The sequence below is a fragment of the Pongo pygmaeus genome, chromosome 5 (assembly GCF_028885625.2).
Source record: "Pongo pygmaeus isolate AG05252 chromosome 5, NHGRI_mPonPyg2-v2.0_pri, whole genome shotgun sequence".
NCBI lineage: Eukaryota > Metazoa > Chordata > Mammalia > Primates > Hominidae > Pongo > Pongo pygmaeus.
The window spans coordinates 112367902-112389726 of record NC_072378.2 but is presented as its reverse complement, the minus strand read 5'-3'; the positions used below and the strand labels follow the sequence as shown (position 1 = coordinate 112389726).

Sequence of the window (21825 nt, the reverse complement as noted above, 5' to 3'; positions counted from 1 at the left end):
TCCAGGGGCCTCTGTAGACCTAACCATTTTCTCCTTACACTTAGCAGGTATCTCCTCTATTCTAGGAGCTATTAACTTTATTACAACAATTATTAATATAAAACCCCCTGTCATATCTCAATACCAAACACCCCTCTTCGTCTGATCGGTCTTAATCACAGCTGTCCTACTCCTCCTCTCCATTCCAGTCCTAGCTGCTGGCATTACCATACTATTAACAGACCTCAACCTTAATACCACCTTTTTTGACCAAGCAAGAGGAGGGGACCCGATCCTGTACCGACACCTGTTTTGATTCTTTGGTCACCCCAAAGTCTATATTCTCATCCTACCAGGCCTCGGAATGATTTCCCACATTGTAACATATTATTCAGGAAAAAAAGAACCATTCGGTTACATGGGTATAGTCTGAGCCATAATATCAATTGGTTTCCTAGGTTTCATTGTATGAGCCCACCATATATTTACAGTAGGGATAGATGTAGATACACGAGCCTACTTCGCTTCCGCTACTATAATTATCGCCATTCCCACTGGCGTCAAAGTATTTAGTTGGCTCGCTACACTCCACGGAAGTAACACCAAACGATCTGCTGCAGGGCTCTGAGCCCTAGGTTTTATTCTCCTCTTCACTGTAGGCGGCCTTCCCGGTATTGTACTAGGAAACTCATCATTAGATATTGTACTACATGACACATACTACGTTGTAGCTCACTTTCACTACGTTTTATCAATAGGGGCTGTATTCGCCATCATAGGGGGTTTTATCCACTGATTCCCCCTATTCTCAGGTGATACTCTAGACCAAACCTATGCCAAAATCCATTTTGCTGTCATATTTGTTGGCGTAAATCTAACCTTCTTCCCACAGCCCTTTCTTGGCCTGTCTGGAATACCCCGACGTTACTCCCACTACCCCGATGCATATACCACATGAAATATTCTATCATCTGTAGGCTCATTCATCTCCATAACAGCAGTAATACTAATAATTTTTATAATTTGGGAAGCCGTCACCTCAAAACGAAAAGTGCTAATAATTGAACAACCCTCCACCAACCTGGAATGGTTATATGGATGCCCTCCACCCTACCATACGTTTGAAGAACCTATCTACATGAAACCTAGGCAAAAAAGGAAGGAGTCGAACCTCCTAAAGCTGGTTTCAAGCCAGCCCCATAACCTCCATGACTTTTTCAAAAAGATATTAGAAAAACCATTTCATAACTTTGTCGAAGTTAAATGACAGGTTAAACCCCGTATATCTTAATGGCACACGCAGCGCAAGTAGGTCTGCAAGACGCTACATCTCCTATCATAGAAGAATTAATCGTCTTTCATGACCATGCCCTCATAATTATTTTTCTCATCTGCTTCCTAGTCCTATACGCCCTTTTCCTAACACTCACAACAAAACTAACACTAACATCTCAGATGCCCAAGAAATCGAAACTGTCTGAACAATCCTGCCCGCTATCATCTTAGTTCTAATTGCCCTCCCATCCTTACGTATCCTTTATATAACAGACGAAATCAACGACCCCTCCTTTACAATTAAATCAATCGGACATCAATGATACTGAACCTACGAATATACCGACTATGGCGGATTAATCTTCAATTCCTACATACTCCCACCGCTATTGCTAGAACCAGGTGACCTTCGACTCCTTGACGTTGATAACCGGGTAGTCCTTCCACTTGAAGCCCCGTTCGTATGATAATTACATCACAAGACGTTTTACACTCATGAACTGTCCCCACATTAGGCCTAAAAACAGATGCAATCCAAACCACATTTACTGCTACACGGCCAGGAGCATACTATGGCCAATGGTCAGAAATCTGCGGAGCTAACCACGGTTTCATACCTATCGTCCTAGAATTAATTCCCCTAAAAATCTTCGAAATAGGACCCGTATTCACTTTATAACCCGCCTTTCACTCCCTCTCCAGAGTTCACTGTAAAGCTAACCCAGCATTAATCTTTTAAGTTAAAGACCGAGAGAATCATTATCTCTTTACAGAGAAATGCCGCAGCTAAACACCACTGTATGACCTACTATCATCACCTCAATACTCCTCACATTATTTCTCATCACCTAACTAAGAATACTAAACACACATTATCATCTGCCTGCCCCACCAAAATTTATTAAAATAAAAAACTACAATAAGCCCTGAGAACCATAATGAACGAAAATTTATTCGCTTCATTCATTACCCCTACAGTACTAGGTCTACCCGCCGCAGTACCAATCATCCTATTTCCCCCCTTATTGATCCCAACCTCCAAATACCTCATCAACAACCGACTAATCACCACTCAACAATGACTAATTCAACTTATCTTAAAACAGATAATAACGATACATAACACTAAGGGACGAACCTGGTCCCTTATACTACTTTCCCTGATTATTTTTATTGCCACAAGCAATCTACACGGACTCTTGTCCCACTCATTTACACCAACTACCCAACTATCTATAAACCTAGCCATGGCAATCCCCCTATGAGCAGGCACAGTGACCACAGGCTTCCGCTTTAAAACCAAAAATATTAGGGTGGTTCCTTGGGTGACCTCTGGGACTCAGAAATGGAAAGGGGCTATTCCTAGTTTTATTGCTAGGGCTGTTGTGATTATTAATGACGAGTATTGGTTGGTGGCGTTGGTTATGGTTCATTGTCCAGAGAGTATGTTGTTGGAGAGGACGGCTATTAGAAGGATTATGGATGCTGTTGCTTGTGTAAGAAAATATTTGATAACGGGTTCTGTAGAGCGGGGTTTCTTTTTTTAGTTAAGATTGGAATAAAGGCCAGTATGTTTATTTCTAAACCTACTCAGGTAAAAAATCAGTGTGAACTTAGTGTTGCAATGAATGTACCTGCGAAGACGGTAGAGTAGATGATGGGTTGGGCTAGGGGATTAATTAGTACGGGAAGGAGATAACCAACATTTTCGGGGTATGGGCCCGATAGCTTATGTAGCTGACCTTACTTTAGGATAGGGTGTGACAGGTGGCACAGAGAATTTTGGATTCTCAGGGATGGGTTCAATTCCTATGGTCCTAGAAATGAGGGGATTTAAACCCCTATTATTTACTCTATCAAAGTAACTCTTTTGTCAGACATATTTCTTAAGTTTGGGAGGGAATGCTGGCGATTGTAGTAGGTATAGAGATGTGTCATATGAGTAGTGCCAGAGTAAGTGGTAGGAAGTTTTTTCATAGGAGGTGTATGAGTTGATCATAGCGGAATCGGGGATATGCTGTTCAAATTCATAAAAATAGGGATGTTAGGAGTAGGGTTTTAATGATGAAATATGTTGTGTAGAGTTCTGGGGAGTGAATGTTGTATACTGTTCCTAGGAAGATTGTAGCGGTGAGGGCGTTTATTATAATAATGTTTATATATTCGGCTATGAAGAATAGGGCGAATGGGCCTGCAGCATATTCAATGTTAAAACCTGAGACTACTTCAGATTCTCCTTCAGTGAGGTCGAAGGGGGTTCGATTGGTTTCCGCTAGTGTGGAGATAAATCATATTATAGCTAAGGGTGATGATGGCAGGAGTAATCAGAGATGTTCTTGTGTTGTGATGAGAGTACAGAGGTTAAATGAACCGCTTATTAGTAGTACTGATAATAGAATGATGGCTAGGGTGACTTCGTATGAGATTGTTTGGGCTACTGCTCGTAATGCACCGATTAAGGCGTAGTTTGAGTTTGATGCTCATCCTGATCAAAGGATGGAGTAGACGGCTAGGCTGGATGTGGCCAGGATAAATAGGAGGCCTAGGTTAAGGTTAACCAGGGGGTTAGGTATAGGGAGGGGGGCTCATAATAGGAGGGCGATGGTGAGGGCTAAGGTTGGGGCCGTGATGTAGAGGGTGATGGTAGATGTGGAGGGTTTTAGGGGTTCTTTGGCGAAGAGTTTTATAGCGTCAGCAAAAGGTTGTAGTAGTCCGTAGGGGCCTACAATGTTGGGTCCTTTGCGTAGTTGTATATAACCTAGGACTTTTCGTTCGGTTAGCATTAGGAATGCTATGGCAATTAGAATAGGTGCAATAAAAAGTAGGAGGTTGGCTATGGGCATGTTGTTAAGAAGAGGAATTGAACCTCTGATTATAAAGTTTTAAATTTTATGCAATTGCCGGGCTCTGCCATCTTAACAAACTCGGTTCCTGAGTAAGTGTAGGCACAGTATTAAATGGAGATAATATCATTTATGGGGGGGAGGCGCTTTGTGAAGTAGGCCTTATTTCTCTTGTCCTTTCGTACAGGGAGGAATGTAGAATAGATAGAAACCGACCTGGATTGCTCCGGTCTGAACTCAGATCACGTAGGACTTTAATCGTTGAACAAATGAACCTTTAATAGAGGCTGCACCATCGGGATGTTACCTGATCCAACATCGAGGTCGTAAACCCTATTGTTGATATGGACTCTAGAATAGGATTGCGCTGTTATCCCTAGGGTAACTTGTTCCGTTGGTCAAATTATTGGATCAATTGCACGCGGTAACTCGTTTTGACTGGTGAAGTCTCAGCATATGTTGCTCGGAGGTTGGGTTATGCTCCGAGGTCGCCCCAACCAAAATTTTTAATGCAGGTTTAGTGGTTTAGAGCCTGTGGGTTTATTGGGTGTTGTTTGCATTAGTAAATTGAAGCTCCATAGGGTCTTCTCGTCTTGTTTTATTATGCCCGCCTCTTCACGGGCAGGTCAATTTCACTGGTTGAAAGTAAGAGACAGCTGAACCTTCGTGAAGCCATTCATACAAGTCCCTATTTAAGGAATGAGTGATTATGCTACCTTTGCACTGTTAGGGTACCGCGACCGTCGAACATATGTCACTGGGCAGGCAGTGCCTCTAATGCTGGTAATGCTAGAGGTGATGTTTTTGTTAAACAGGCGGGGTAAGGTTTGCCAGGTTCCTTTTACTTTTTTTAACCTTTCCTTATGGGCATGTCTGTGTTGGGTTAACAGTAGGGATAATAATGGTTTGTTGATTGGTTGTAGATATTGAGCTGTTAACTGTCAGTGTAATATTGTGGACTGACGTAGGCTTATGCAGAGGAGAATATTTTCATGTTACTTATACTAACATTATTTCTTCTATAGGATAGTAGATTGGTCCAATGGGGTGTAAGGAGTTCAGTTGTGTGTTTGGGATTTTTTGGGTGGTTGGGTGTTGAGCTTGAACCCTTTCTAAATTGATGGCTGCTTTTAGGCCTACTATGGGTGTTGTATTTTTTACTCTCTTTACAAGGTTTTTTCCTAGTGTCTAAAGAGCTGTTCCTCTTTAGACTAACAGTTAAATTTACAGGGAGAATGGGGGTTCTGCAGGTAAACTTAAAGTTGAACTAAGATTCTATCTTGGACCACCAGCTATCACCAGGCTCGATAGGTTTGTCACCTCTACCTGTGAATCTTCCCACTATTTTGCTACATAGACGGGTGTGCTCTTTTAGCTGTTCTTACGTAGCTCGTCTGGTTTTGGGGGTCTTGGCTTTCGTTCTTCTTGCAAAGTTACTTCTAGTTAATTCATTATGCAGAAGGTACAGGGGTTAGTCCTTGCTATGTCATGCTTGGTTATATGTTTTCATCTTTCCCTTGCGGTACTACATCTATTGCGCCGAGTTATAATTTCTATCGCCTATACTTTATTTGAGTGAATGATTTGGTTAAAGTTGTTTGCTAGTAGGGTGGATTGGGTTTGGGGCTAGGGTTAGCTCAGAGTGGTCAACTTGAGTTGAAATCTCCCAAGTGTAAGCCGGGTGCTTTATATTAAGCTACACTCTGGTTCGTCCAAGTGCACTTCCCAGTACACTTACCATGTTATGACTTATCTCCTCTATATAAATGCATAGGGGTTTTAGTTAGATAGTCCTTGAAATATAGTCGAGGAGGGTGACGGGCGGTGTGTACACGCTTCAGGGCCCTGTTCAACTAAACACTCTACTCTTAGTTTACTGCTAAATCCACCTTCGACCCTTAAGTTTCATAAGGGTTATTGTAGTTTTCTGAAGTAGAAAATGTAGCCCATTTTTTGCCATGGGCTACACCTTGACCTAACATCTTTACGTGGATACTTGCGCTTACTTTGCAGCCTTTGTCAGAGTTTGCTGCAGATGGCGGTATATAGGCTGAGCAAGAGATGGTGAGGTTGATCGGGGTTTATCGATTACAGAACAGGCTCCTCTGGAGGGATATGAAGCACCGCCAGGTCCTTTGAGTTTTAAGCTGTGGCTCGTAGTGTTCTGGCGAGCAGTTTTGTTGATTTAACTGATGAAGTTTAGGGCTAAGCATAGTGGGGTATCTAATCCCAGTTTGGGTCTTAGCTATTGTGTGTTCAGAAATATTAAAGCCACTTTCGTAGTTTATTTTATATCAACTGGAGTTTTCTACAACTCAGGTGAATTTTAGCTTTATTGGGGAGGGTGATCTAAAACACTCTTTACGCCGGTTTCTATTAGCTTGGGTTAATCGTGTGACCGCGGTGGCTGGCACGAAATTGACCAACCCTAAGGTTAGTATAGCTTAGTTGAACTTTCGTTTATTGCTAAAGGTTTATCACTGCTGTCTCCCGTGGGAGTGTGGCTAGGCTAAGCGTTTTGCGCTGCATTGTTGCGTGCTTGATACTTGCTCCTTTTGATCCTGGTGATCTAGAGGGCGACTTCACCGGGGCGGGGATGCTTGCATGTGTAATCTTACTAAGAACCAACAGAAAGGGTAGGACCAAACCTATTTGTTTATGGGGCAGTGTGGGCCCATCGAGACATTTTCAGTGTATTGCTTTGGGTGAATAAGCTACATAAACTGTGTTGGAGTGTATCTTTGGGGTAGAGTTAATTTGGGGTGTGGGATTAGTAGCGGTATGTGTGCTGAATAAAGTGACTAGAAGAAGAAATTAAATTGATAGAGCTGGTGAAGTGAGGTTGAGGAAAAAAGTTGGGTTAGTTGAGGGGTGACTGTTAAAAATGCATACCGCCAAAAGAGAAAATTTGAATTCTGGTTCAATTAGATTAGAGCTCTCTGTTTTTGGGGTTTGGCAGAGATGTCTTTCTTAGGTGGTATAACCAGAGGTGGGGGGAGGGGGGTTTGTAGAATTTTATCGTAGAATTGGTGTGGAAAGTGGTTGTGGGTGTGCTCAATGGTTATTGTTATGTCCAACAAGCATGGATTAATTAACACCTTGTGGAGAGTATGCTCGTCCAGAATATTGAACGTAGGTGCAATTAATAACGGGATGGGGCAGGAATCAAAGACAGATACTGCGACATAGGGTGCTCTGGGGCCAGCGTTTCACAATGCTATCGCGTGCACACCCCCCACATAAAAATACCAGATGCATGGAGAGCTCCCGTGACTGGTTAATAGGGTGATAGACCCGTGATCCATCGTGATGTCTTATTTAAGGGGAACGTGTGGGCGATCTTGGGTGTTATGGTCGTGAGGTAAAAACCAGATGCCGGATACAGTTCACTGTAGCTACCCCCAAGTGTTATGGGCCCGGAGAGAGGAGAGTAACACTCTTGTGCGGGACATTGATTTCACGGAGGATGGTGAGCGAGAAACAACTATCTGAGGGGGATATCCGTGGTTCCACATGAATTTCAAAATAGTTTTATCTAGTTCTGTGAGGAGTCTTAATGGTAGTTTAATAGGAATAGCATTGAAACTATAAATTGCTTTGGACAGTATGGCCATTTTAACAATATCGATTCTTCCTTTTCATGAGCATGGAATGTTTTTCCATTTGTTTCTGTCATCTCTGATTTCTTTCAACAGTGGTTTGTAGATCTCGTAGAGATCTTTCACCTCCCTTAGTTAGCTATATTCCTAGGTATTTTATTCCTTTTGTGGCAATTCTGAATGGGAGTTCATTCCTGATTTGGCTGTCAGCTTGACTCTTCTTGGTATATAAGAATACTAGTGATTTTTGTACATTTATTTTGTATCCTGAAATTTTGCCCAGTGTTAGGGAAGGGCAATGAGTCCCCTGAAATAAAGTTGTAGACATCAAAAGAGAATAAGGAGCGGAAAACGGCTATCTCCCTACTCCCAGTGAAGTTGGAAAGAGAAGGGAAATGACAATTCTGGGTCTCTCTAGAAAGGAAGTCAAAGGCAGATTCCAGAACATGCTCAGACCCCAGCCCTTTTGGGGCAGTTGTAATCTCAGAAGTGGCTGACTCAGTAAATCAGAAAAAATACAACCCTAAGAGACCTGAATAGTTCGAAAAGGAGTCATCATGAGAGTACAAGGATGACATATTGGAAATCACAGTCTGGGACCATGTAGATGTGGTGGAGGAAGAGGGGTACCAACTTCAGACTGTATGTGAGAGACGGACCAAACAGCATAAACACGAACACATCCAATGCTTTATAAATTTATTTGCAAGAAAATATAAATTCTACAAATAAAAAATAAATCCAAAAGCAACCTTGAAAACAATTTTTGATGAATATGTGTTACTTAACATGGTTGATAAGAATTCTTATAAATCACAATAGTCCAATTATTGAGATGGGTAAATGACACTTCCCATAAGAATATGAATCACCATTAACAATACATTTTGGTCAAAGTTCTTTGTCTTTCAAGAGACCTTATGTGGCTGTGTTTCAAAGAAAATAAAAATGAAAAACTTAGTTCTTCCCCAATACCAATTTGTCTCTCTGAAATTTCATGCCGTATCAACAAAATAACTCACACTGGCTGTTTACTTTTTCTTCCTCCTCAGACGTTATCAGGAATTACATAAAACAGCCTGAAATAATGAAAAAGATATCGTCTATCCACAAAACCTAATATGGAGCTTACTTATAATCTAATATTGCTCTATTTGCTATTCACTATAAGACAAAGGCATAGTATTGTCTCTGATTACCACAGTTGTTTGACTGAAATAGAATTATCCGCATCTACAGACTAGAAAACTGAGGCTTAGAATACTTAATGACAGCCCTAAAGACCCCAGTTACCTAGCTACAAATTCTACAAAATTTACCCCAAAAATCCAAAAATTGTTTTGCTACAAAGTCTACAAAATCTACTTTAAAAATTTACCAAGTCTTTGCACTATAGCACATTATCTCTTCCTCAATCATGTTGACCTTTCTCAGGCCAAAATTCTCTTTCACCTCTTAGAAAGCTTCTAGGAAGGGTTGACTTTCTCATGGGCAGATGGTCAGGACGTTGCCACTCTCCCCTTCTCCCAAGAGCTCCAGACAGAAGAATGGACGCAAAGGCTCCAAAGAGAAGAAACCATCGTGTGTATAGATGAGGACATTATTGTCAACATCAAAAAACTGGATTTCTTCTAAGTCAACATCCAGGAAAATTCCCACACGGCGAAGGCCAGGGCTTGCAGGAATTCTCTCCAGATCGGTGTTAGCATGGATTGCTCCTGCATTCATGCTAATGATCCAGAAGCCATGCTCAGGGGATAAATCACTGCTCTTTCTGTCAGCCGACTCCTTGCAGACACCCAGGGACCATGACTTCACCTCTCCCACTTCAACCTCCCAGTAATATTGGCCGGAGGAGAAGCAGGGAGTACCCAGGACACAGGTCAGCCTGGGATCTTTTGTCAGGTAGTGGTGGATCTTCCCACACTGAGCACTTCTTAGATCACTGGAGAAGACAAGGAGAGAGCTGGCAGTGGCTGCATCCAGGGTCACATCCTCCCAAAAATGCCGGAGCTCCTTCCTCATGTGCAGACTTTGCTCAAGTCGGTTACGGTGCTGCTTGGTGATAAGTACTATGGCTCTCACTTGCCATTCTTCCAAAGGAAGTAGCTTCACCACGTCTCGACACAAGGGGCACGTCACTCTAAAATCATGGTTTTCTAGGATCCAATTCTGGATGCAATCAAAGCAGAAAACGTGTCCACAAGAGAGAGAAATGGGAGAGGAGAAAAAATTCAGGCAAACTGGACAGGACAACTCTGATAGTAGGTATTGCGCCATGGCTCCTAAGGGTTACTCCTTAGCCGTGAAGTAAACTGAAATGATCCTTTATTGGCTTCTGGAAGCACTTCGGAGCCCTCAGTACACAATCCACTCTTCAATAGTCTAAATCCAAGATTAAATAATACAAATTAATAAATAAGTTACTGGCATACATAAATGAATTATGTTATTTAATAAATAATAATAAATTTATTAACTAAGAAATTAAGAATAACAAAAAATAAATAATATTTCTGTTGTTTGTGTATGAAAGTGACACTGAATTGCAAGAGAATCACAGTAATGTAGTCATGGTGATAAAAATGATTACAAAACTCTTCAAACTCTAGATAATCACAAGAAAGAAATAGGACAGTGGAAACTTTCTTTTCAGACAGTGCAGCTTACCTAGTCTGAAGACTTCCAGGTGATGTGTTGGCTGCTCTGGCCAAAGTTTCTCCTAATGGGGGCTGAATTCAAGTGGGTCTTTAATAGAATCTCAGTATAGTCTCCACTCAGTATTTCTTTGTAGATCACCTGCAGTGCAGGAAAAAGAATTTTCATGTCTAAATTCAATCATGAAAATAAAGCCAATTCTACATTAATCATCACAGAAAAGTGACTCTAAGGAATCCTCAGAATTTCCAGGAAAATTACCACACGTGAGTAAAGCCAGCAAAATCCACTGCAAAATGAGATGCCCATAGAAGAATCAAGTTTAAAGAGAAAGTGTTATTAGATGAAATGCTTTAAAGCACTCTAAGAAAACTAATTAAGGCTTCAATTAATATGAATAAAAATATCATAGTCATCAACTTCTCCAAAATAATCATGCCTGAATACAAAACAAAAAGATGTTCCAGACAAGGAAGATGCCCTCCAGTTACCCCAACTGCTCCCAAAGCTTGAGAGCCTCTGGTACTCCCAGAGGACTTGCCACCATGGCTGTCATTCTTTGAAGGTGCTATCTCTGACATGCTGGGCACAGCATACTGGACCAGGCTAGACCCATGACCCAAAGACAGCCTCGCAAAGCTGGACAGCACCTTTGAGATGATGTGAACAGAGGACTGTTCTCCAATAGGAGACTGCACCGAGCAGTAACTAGCAGAACTTCTTACCAAGAACCCACAAATCACACATTCAGTGGTGACAGTAGTAACAGAATGAGGGACAGAAAGAGGAGCAGCATCAACATTACCAGAGAGAGGAAGTGATGAACACCGCTGAGGCCAGCCTAAGACTGAGTTACTAGAACTGTCCTACATCCCAGAACACATTCTCTAATCTCTTTCCAACAAATACTTATTGAGCCCCTTCTGTGCTCTTGGCCTCAACTGGACTCTGGAAACACAAACGTGTGGAATAAACAGGGTATCTGCTCACATAAAACTTTGTCTTCCAAGTCCTGATCAGCATTCCAATCTCATGGTGTCTGGCTGGCAGACAACCAGAGATTACCTCTTTCTTAAATTCTGTTATCTCTTTCAATTTAATGGGAAATTTAACATGGTGCTGGAAATCTAATTGCCTAACCCACCTTGGAATGTATCTAAGAAAACAATTTTACAAAAGAAAAAAAAATGCTACACTTATTCACAAGTTGTTCATTTCAGTGTTAACTACCACCCCAAATGATCAGGAACAATCGAATTATCTAACAATAATAAAATGATTCAGCTAATTATGACACAACTACTAAAAGTGGTCAACTGTATTTAACTGAAAACCCGAAGCGAAGTCTTTTTTTTTTTTTTTTTTTTGAGACGGAGTCTTGCTCTGTCTCCCAGGCTGGGGGTGCGGTGGCTCCATCTCGGCTCACTGCAACCTCTGCCTCCCGGGTTCAAGCAATTCTCCTGCCTCGGCCTCCTGAGTAGCTGGGATTACAAGCATGTGCCACCACGTCCGGCTAAGTTTTGTATTTTTAGTAGAGACGGGGTTTCACCATGTTGGACAGGCTGGTCTCTTGACCTCGTGATCCACCCACCTCAGCCTCCCAAAGCGCAGGCGCGAACCATGGCGCCCGGTCGAAAACGCACAAATCTTTTAGGAAATGTTGGAAAATAAAAAGAAACCATTTTAAAACAGCAAATCCATTGTAGTTGAAAACACATACAAATACAAGTTCATGCAGAGAGTGACCTGAGGTTCATATGTAAAAATTTAAATGGCAAAGTTATAGCTAAAGGTGAAGAAAGCTCGCTGGCACGGGGAAAAAACTAGTTCTTTCTCCTCTAAAATAAATAGTTAAAGACATTCGAAAACACCAGTTTGTAGCCAAACACAGAATAGGACATTGGAAATAGCTTAAACAGAAGGTATAACTTACCTTGACTTGGAGACTTCCAGCAGAATTCTGAAAAATCCGAAGCCTGCGTCTCTACCTCTACAGACCTCTGCTCCTCTCAGAGTTTCCGCACAGAGACACCGGCGTTTTCATACTGCCTGGAAAACATTGTCCAACCAATCAGAGTCGGAGGCTCCGCCCCAAAGGTTGTACCACCCTAATCTGAGTAAACTCATCAACCCACCCTTCCGTTTATGATGATGACATTAAAGCACGCTTCAAATTATATAGTAAAAAAATTCAAAATTTCTTAATAACTCCTTGAATTAGAGTGAATCTACTGCCATCTGCTCTTGTCTCTAATTTCAGAACTCAACTTTAAAAAGCAAAATGTGTTGGAGATCAAATACAGAAATGCATTGTTGAAACCTAATCACCTCGTGGCTAATGTAATCATTGGTGTTCCCATTCCTGATAGAATCATGAGTGGACAGGATCTACAACAGTTTTCATGTCCTTCGACTCAACAATTCTACTCTTAGGGGTACTTACTGGACAGGATAAGAAAGATGGCAGCTAGGCAAGGCTATTGTCCTGTAATTATTAATAATTCCATTTTTTACTCTCAAAAGTGTTCTTGGATGAACGGTAAATTTTATGGTGTCTGTATCCAGAGCAGAAGGAGCAGTCAAAGTCACAAGAGAGGAAAGCTAAGACAAAAACTTCCAAAAAGGGATTTGGAGGGTGAATGAAGTCCCATTGTAGAGAGGATCGCTGGAATATACGTTTTCCCCAAGAGAGACTGCATTCTAAATAACCTCTCCTTTCTCAGGCTTCCTGTTCTGCAAGGCCCAACACACAGCTTACACAGCTTTTACTTCATTTTTACCTGGTGCTATCTCCATTTCTGTGAGTTAAATACTTGCAGGAGCAGGTCTCAAGCGTTGTTGGAGTTTTTTTTTGTTTTGTTTTTTTGACACAATCTCGCTCTGCCTCCCAGGTCGGAGTGCAGTGGCTCAATCTCGGCTCATTGCAACCTCCACCTCCCAGGTTCAAGCGATTCTTGTGCCTCAGCCTCCCTAGTAGCTGGGATTACAGGAGGCCAAGGTGGGCAGATCACGTAAGGTTAGGAGCTCAAACTTTTTAAATTGTAATCTCAAAACCCTTTAAACTTGAGATTTTCATCTCAAGAATCCTTACACTCTCTTTTTTAATTATTCAAAAATGTCATTTTATTTTTTCTTTCATTTTATTCTGAAATAATTTTAGACACAGAAAATTTGTAGCAATAGGAAAAAGAGGTATATTCTTTACCCAGATTTACCATTTGTTTTTTAATTGTCTGATGTATGTATACACTGTGAAATGATTAAATCAAGCCAATTAACATACCTGTCACTTCACATACTTATCATTTGGTCATGAACATATTCAAAATCTATTATCTTAGCAATTTTTAGGTGTGCTATACATTATCATTAGTTATATCCACCATGATGCACAATGGATCTCCAAAGTGTATTCCTTCTATCTACCTGAAAATTTTTTACCTTTTAACCAATATCTCCCCATTTCAGTCTTCTTTCTATCCCAGTGCCCAGTAGCCACCATTCTACTCCATGCTTCCATGAGTTCAAATTTTTTTATTTTTTTCCATTCCACATATAGGTGAAATCCTGCAGCATTTGCCTTTCGGTGCCAGCTTATTTCACTCAACATAATGTCCTCCAGGTTCCATGTTGTTGAAAATGATAGAATTTCTTAAGACTCGATAGTATTCCATCATGTACATGTACCATGTTTTCTTTATGTATTCATTTATTGAGGAATATCCTGATTCTTTATGCATTCATCAGTTGATGAATATAGGTTGATTCTATATCTTGGCTACTGTGAATAATGCTGTTAGGAACATAGGAGAGCAGATATCTCTTCAATGTACTGATTTTCTTTTCTTTGGATTTGTATCCAGAAGTAGAATTACTAGATCACATAGTAGCTCTATTTTCAGTTCTTTGAAGAACCCCCATAATAGTTTTCATAATAGCTCTGCTAATTTACATTCCCACCAATGGTGTACGAGGTTTCTCTTTTCTTCCTATCTTTGCCAGCATTTCTTATCTCTTCATTTTTTTATTTATTTTTTTTTCTCATGCCTGTAATCCCAGCACTTTGGGAGGCAAAGGCGGGTGAATCACGAGGTTAGGAGTTCAAGACAAGCCTGGCCAAGATGCTAAAACCCCGTTTCTACTAAAAATTAAAAAATTAGCAAGGCATGGTGGCAGGCACCTGTGATTCCAGCTACTCCTGAGGCTGAGGCAGAGAATTGCTTGAACCTAGGAGGCGGAGGTTGCACTGAGCCGAGGTCGCGCCACTGCACTCCAGCCTGGGCAACAGAGCAAGCCTCCGTCTCAAAAAAAAAAAAAAAAAAAAAAAAAAAAAAAAATCTTACAGGTGTAAGGTGATATCATTTGCACTCTTATACATAAATGAGAACTCCAAAAAGCTTTTTGTTCATATGAATTATATTTCTTCATCTTTACGATATTAAAAATTCCAACTGAGAATTTTTCAAAGCTCTATTTAATTAATTAAAATAAAACCATTACATGTTAACATAAATAATATAGTTTTATTTAAACAAATAACTATTTTCTAAAACAAAAACAATTACCTAGAAGAGTTCCATTGTTTTGAATGTTTGCAAACCTCTGTAATTTTTGCTTAATAAAAGACATCTGGATTCTTACATCCACTTTTGCTGAACCTGTTGTGATATGTTGCTTTGATTTAAATATGAGAAAAAAAATGTGGCTTCCCACAGATATTTAGTTGGAAAAGGGAAGATTCTGCAGACTTGCTAAAAGTGTCTCCGGGACCTCCAGGACCTCTCTAACCTATTCAAAGATCATTGCCCTACTACAAATTCTGTAACTCTAAGTGACAGCAGCAGGTCTTAGTTCCCTGGTAACCAAAAACTCTAATGATGCATCCAGCCATCTTTTTGTTTGGCTTCTGCCATCTCAAAACTAATACATATGATATGGCTAAATATGGAACATTTTCTCTTCTTTTTCCAATAATGATGGGGCTTTTCTCACTTTTTCATTTAGTTTATTTAACTGCACTGACGATTCCAAATCAAGTTTTTCTCTATCACTGAATAACACCTACTTGGCCCTAAACAGATGTTGATAATAACAAAAGACATCATTCCTTATTGACTCTTACATTTTTCAGCCAGCTCTGACTGTGGCTGGACCATACACTGACTTCGTGCTACTAAGCTTTCGTCTGCCAGGAGAAATATTTTTTTTCCCAGAAATATTCACTTTGATTCCCAGATTCTCCATTACTACAGGAATACTGAATTCAGAGAGAAGCACCATTTTTTTAAATTTTCAAGTGCTGGAAATTTTGGAAGCCACTTATCTGTGATATCTTAATACTCTCATGACAACATATCAAAAATGTGCATGAACATTTTTTTAATTTTTAAAATAATTTTTAATTATCATTAATGCTTCCATGAGTTAAGATTAAATCACAAATTAATTTTGTTTCCATAGCTTCCTGATTAAAAAAGGAATCAACTTTCACACATGCTAATTAGATAAGATGAAGCCACTAGTGGGGAGGAGGGAATAATCAGATCTATCAGGAATCTAAGATACTTACAAGTGCATGATATGTTTGCACAAAACACAGTTTGCATTTTTCAAAAGGCAGCAGCTGTAATGGGGCAGCTTTTCACAATTAGCTTCCATCCCCTGGTGTGGGACAGGTGCTGGCTTGCAACCTCCTCTTCTCTCCAACCCGTGTCCTCTCCTCTCTACTGCCTGGTTGTACATTAAAACGGACCCTTCTGTCTATCTCAAAGAAGATACACAGCACCTCTCTGAATTATTAATGCCATCAAAGCCTGCTAATGGAGTTCCCTGGCTCTTCTCTTCAAAAGGAGCTGTGTTTTGCAGATCTGGCGAATTTCATGAAGAGAATATTTTTGGCACTTAGGATATGTAGAGTGCTCCACTTCCACACTTGTTTTAGAGTACAGACTACAGTAAAAACCAGAGATGAGATGATTAGACTCCATAGTTACATATTTGATAACATGTAGTTCCTACTCTAGTTCTATTAATGAACTCCTTTATTTTTGTTCCTCTAAAATTTTTGTCAAACATATTAAGAAAAAATTGAATAATGTTCGCGTATTTTATGCACATGGTGTGCTTATAGCTGTATAAGAACCGACAACAGATTTCCACATCTACAGCATGTTATCTGCAAGAACAGTTTGCTCTCACATGAGTCCCTATGTAAGTTTCAACGACCATAAGCCACTGTGGAATAAATGAGTAGTGCTCAGTTACCCCAAGTGGGCCCACCCTTCTTTCACTGGTAGGTCCCAGACCCCAAGCAGGGGCCAGAGTGGGACAGTGTGAATCCAAGGGAGTTTCAGGAGTGCAAGAATATGGACACACAGGTGACCATGCCACTTGAGCTCTTTACTTTTGTGGTTTCCAGAGCCAAATATAAGTGTTTTCAGATTATGCATACATTCTCTCCTCTAGTGTAGGGCTTTCAGAATATTTTTGTTTGAATGAGGAAGTGTGAATCAAAATAAGCTTCCTTTCCACCCAGTTATCTGGCATTCAATGTGTTATCAAATTCATACCAACTATGAATCTCTCAAAATGGCTGGAGCCCCACCCCTACTCCAGGATGCAAGATACATTGAGGCAAGCTGTCTACAGTCAGTCCCACCTGGGAGCATCAGCCCCTGGGGTTTGGGAACTCTGGACACAAGCAGAGATCCAGCCTCGTGATAACTTCCTCCTCCAACTGATTGATCCTCGTTGGTAGTTGCCCATTACTATCCAGATAAGGACCCAAATCCCTAACAGGTATCCTGACCTTGGCCCTGCTCCTCTCCAGCCTCATCTTCTGAAATCCAGACACAAAGCCTCCTTTCACTCCTTTCTGGTGCCCCTCCTAATCCAGGACAGGTGGATTCTCTCTGATTGGAACCATCCCCAGCCGGCCACCCAACTAACACCTACTCATCTTTCAGATATATCTGGGGCATTAGTTCCTCAGAAGAGTATTCCCAGAGCCTCCAAACTAGATGAGAAACCCCTGTGATGTCCTCTCCCACATCCCTCATCCTTCCTCCATGGAAGTTATCAGAATGTTAGTTACTATTTATTCATCACTTGAGTAATCTGTGGCTCCCTCACATTAATAAATAACACCTATTGAGCATGTTATATGTGCCAGGTGTTTATTCAAGTACTTCATATGGTTTTTATTATTAAATCCTCTTAGCTCTATGAGGTAGGTGCTATTCTTATCTTAACCTCTTGGATAATGAATTTAAGGCTTGTGTCACCCCCAGGCTGTGTGATCTTGATGTGTTACTAACACCTGTCTGGATTGCCCACCTCTGGCCATCTTTCATATGAGATGGAAATAAACTTCTATCTTGCTTAAACCAGTGTATTTTATACTTTTTCTATTGTGTGCATTCAATCCAATCAAAGTTTAATTAAAACAGGTGCTAACCTAATTCCTTTACCTTCATGGAACTATGAATCTATGCTATTTTGACAGTCATAGCAACTCATCAGACTTCATCCATGAACCTGGAAATCCAGAATCACAAATCCCATCTTCATTTTCTACTATATCTTTTTTTTTTTTTTTTTTTTTTTTTTGACAGGGTCTCTCTCTGTTGCCCAGGCTGGAGTGCAGTGGTGCAATCTCAGCTCACTGCAGTCTCGATCTCTCGGACTCAAGAGATCCCCCACCTCAGCCTCCCAAGTAGCTGGGACTACAGTTGTGTGCCACAACACCCAGCTAGTTTTTACTTATTTTCTGTAGAGACAGAGTCTTACCCAGGCTGGTCTCAAACTCCTAGGCTCAAGCAATCCTCTCACCTCAGCCTCTCCAGGTACTGGGATTAGAGGCATGAGCCACCATGCCTGGTTCGTATCTTGTATTTTACTGATAGTTTACATCCTGACTGAAGAGACAGATACCATTCATTAGAACTACCATACCATTATTTTTTTCTTTTTTTTTTTTTTTTGAGACAGAGTCTCACTCTGTCACCCAGGCTGGAGTGCAGTGGCGCAATCTCGGCTCACTGCCACCACTGCCTCTCAGGTTCAAGTGATTCTCATGCCTCAGCCTCCAAAATAGCTGGGACTACAGGCACGTGCCACCACACCGAGCTAATATTTGTATTTTTAGTAGAGACAGGGTTTCACCATGTTGGCCGGGCTGGTCTCAAACTCCTGGCCTCAAGCAATCTGCCTGCCTTGGCCTCCCAAAGTGCTGGGATTACAGCACGATGAGCCACTGTGCCTGATCTTTTGCTCTCCTTTTAAATGTCCTTGTCAGTACTTGTCTGCCTGACTAGGTCTTCAGCTTTTAACAAATCCTATTAGTGAGTTCCCTAGCATGGTATTATTGCAAAACAAGGAAAGATAATAACTAATTAGCAGAGTCAGCACAGTCCTGTGAACTCAGTAGAGAGAGTCAAATCTTTCAATTATGCAGTGAAATTTTTCAATTAACTATCATCTAAACACAACACATGATCTTAGTAGCATGCTGCCCATTGTCAGGACGTTAGGCAAAATAAACTAATCAAAATAAATACTCTTCTTCAGAAGTTACCAGGAAAGCCAGCAACACCCAAGAGCACCTGAACATCTACTGAGCGTCTACTATCTTTGAGGTACTCCGTTAAGTACTAGGATCCCTTCCAGAAAAAAATCATGGAATGACACAGCCGATGCCCTTCATGTTATAGCATGATGAAGGGAGATAAGACCAGTACATGAGAAGGGAAATAATGTTGTGAAGTAGACAAGACTGTCTACAGTATGTTGCAATGGACTGCTGGTTACATATATAGGTTTTCAATCACGTCTACGTATATATAACAAAAGAGAATGTATTTTGACTTGTTTCAGACATTCTCTTTCCAGAACCTCCATATAAGTAACTTTTATTTCTTAAAATCATCAAAGACTTTTCAAACCAGTGTTAATGAACCTATCCTACATGAATGGATTCAATATAATTGCTGTAGCTTTACTTTTCTAACCAAGCTTTCCTCCCATCCTAACGCAATTGCAATTACCCATCACCATAACTGTCCTACGGGAAATGTCCAACAAGTATTATTCATTGATAATTTGCAATGAGTTTATTTCTTCATGTGTTCTTACCACAAATAATACACTACTATACCCCTGTATCCCATGTCCCTACAATATTTGGGGCAATTTCCTAAGTAATAGATATAAAATAGATGAACAAGCTAAGTATAGTTCCTGAACTTGCAGACTAGTGAGGGTTAGAGACAAGTAAACTAGCAAATGTAACGTCTTCTGTAAATGTTATGGTAGGGAAAGCACATCGTGCGACAGAGCAGATGAAAGAGTGCTTCCCACAAGCTTGAAAGGGTCAGGATAGGTATTAAGAGAAAATGGAATCAGGCCTGCTCCTCCTTACATGACAAAAATTAGCCCCAATTTCAATCATGTGTCAAATCTCTCCATTAGTAGACGTAAATGTTCTCCTCACTCTTTCAATTTTATCTATCATAGCAGGCAGCTGAGGTGGACTAAACCAGACCCAATTACGTAAAATCCTCGCATACTCCTCAATCACCCACATAGGCTGAATAATAGCAGTACTACCGTATAATCCAAACATCACTATTTTTAACCTAGCTATTCACATTATCCTGACGACTACCGCATTCCTAGTACTCAACTTAAACTCGAGCACCACAATCCTGTTGCTATCTCGCACCTGAAACAAACTAACATGAATAGTACCTATAATCCCATCCACCGTACTGTCCCTGGGAGGCCCACCCCCACTAACCGGCTTCCTACCCAAATGAATTACCATCGAAGAATTCACAAAAAGCAATAGCCTTATTGTTCCCACTGCCATAGCCGTTATCACCCTCCTCAACCTCTATTTTTATATGCGCCTAATCTACTCCACCTCAATTACACTATTCCCCATATCCAATAACGTAAAAATAAAATGACAATTCGAAAACACAAAACCCACCCTCCTCCTCCCCGCACTCATTGTCCTCACCACCTTACTTCTACCCATCTCCCCCCTCATACTGGCCATCTCATAGAAATTTAGGTTAAACATAGACCAAGAGCCTTCAAAGCCCTCAGTAAGTTACAAGACTTAATTTCTGCAACTCTAAGGACTGCAAAACCCTACTCTGCATCAACTGAAAGCAAACCAGCCACTTTAATTAAGCTAAGCCCTTACTAGACCAGTGGGACTTGAACCCACAAATATTTAGTTAACAGCTGAATACCCTAATCAATTGGCTTCAATCTACTTCTCCCGCCGCAAGGAAAAAAAGGCGGGAGAAGCCCCGGCAGGTTTGAAGCTGCTTCTTGGAATTTGCAATTCAACATGATAATCACCTCAGGGCTGGTAAAAAGAGGTTTAGCCTCTGTCTTCAGATTTACAGTCTAATGCCTTGCTCAGCCATTCTACCTTCTACCCCGCCCCTCCCCCCGCCCACTGATGTTCGCCGACCGCTGATTGTTCTCCACAAACCACAAAGACATTGGAACACTGTATCTATTATTCGGCTCATGAGCTGGAGTCCTGGGCACAGCCCTAAGTCTCCTTATTCGGGCTGACTTAGGCCAACCCGGCAATCTCCTAGGTAATGATCACATCTATAACGTCATCGTCACAGCCCATGCATTCGTAATAATCTTTTTCATGGTAATACCCATTATAATTGGGGGCTTTGGCAATTGGCTAGTCCCCTTAATAATTGGCGCCCCCGACATAGCATTTCCCCGCATAAATAATATAAGCTTCTGACTCCTCCCTCCCTCCTTCCTACTACTGCTCGCATCCGCTATAGTAGAAGCCGGTGCCGGAACAGGCTGGACAGTCTACCCTCCCTTAGCAGGAAACTACTCTCATCCAGGGGCCTCTGTAGACCTAACCATTTTCTCCTTACACTTAGCAGGTATCTCCTCTATTCTAGGAGCTATTAACTTTATTACAACAATTATTAATATAAAACCCCCTGTCATATCTCAATACCAAACACCCCTCTTCGTCTGATCGGTCTTAATCACAGCTGTCCTACTCCTCCTCTCCATTCCAGTCCTAGCTGCTGGCATTACCATACTATTAACAGACCTCAACCTTAATACCACCTTTTTTGACCAAGCAAGAGGAGGGGACCCGATCCTGTACCGACACCTGTTTTGATTCTTTGGTCACCCCAAAGTCTATATTCTCATCCTACCAGGCCTCGGAATGATTTCCCACATTGTAACATATTATTCAGGAAAAAAAGAACCATTCGGTTACATGGGTATAGTCTGAGCCATAATATCAATTGGTTTCCTAGGTTTCATTGTATGAGCCCACCATATATTTACAGTAGGGATAGATGTAGATACACGAGCCTACTTCGCTTCCGCTACTATAATTATCGCCATTCCCACTGGCGTCAAAGTATTTAGTTGGCTCGCTACACTCCACGGAAGTAACACCA

At 41.0% G+C, this 21825-nt stretch overlaps 1 protein-coding gene and 2 pseudogenes across 3 annotated transcripts; 1 reads left to right on the top strand and 2 right to left on the bottom strand.

Moving 5' to 3' along the window:
* The first annotated feature begins 1269 nt into the window (after positions 1-1269).
* On the top strand, positions 1270-1934 carry LOC129039204 (cytochrome c oxidase subunit 2-like; annotated as a pseudogene).
* A 1168-nt stretch (positions 1935-3102) lies between these two features.
* LOC129039103 (NADH-ubiquinone oxidoreductase chain 1-like) lies at positions 3103-4097 on the bottom strand (annotated as a pseudogene).
* Positions 4098-8378: 4281 nt separating this feature from the next.
* On the bottom strand, positions 8379-20803 carry LOC129039583 (ret finger protein-like 4B). 3 transcript variants are annotated; one of them, XM_054493503.2, is made up of 7 exons: positions 20726-20783; positions 18143-18270; positions 15924-16303; positions 12288-12403; positions 10367-10495; positions 9149-10081; positions 8379-8775 (listed from the first exon to the last, which is right to left on the bottom strand). In XM_054493503.2, the coding sequence occupies exon 6, from the start codon at positions 9974-9976 to the stop codon at positions 9182-9184; it is 795 nt and encodes a 264-aa protein (XP_054349478.2). In that variant the 5' UTR covers positions 9977-10081; positions 10367-10495; positions 12288-12403; positions 15924-16303; positions 18143-18270; positions 20726-20783; the 3' UTR covers positions 8379-8775; positions 9149-9181. The 3 variants fall into 3 exon arrangements, with proteins under 3 accessions (XP_054349478.2, XP_054349475.2, XP_054349477.2); XM_054493500.2 differs by having other exon boundaries at positions 8379-10081; XM_054493502.2 differs by lacking the exon at positions 18143-18270 and having other exon boundaries at positions 8379-10081; positions 20726-20803.
* Between the last annotated feature and the right edge of the window lie 1022 nt (positions 20804-21825).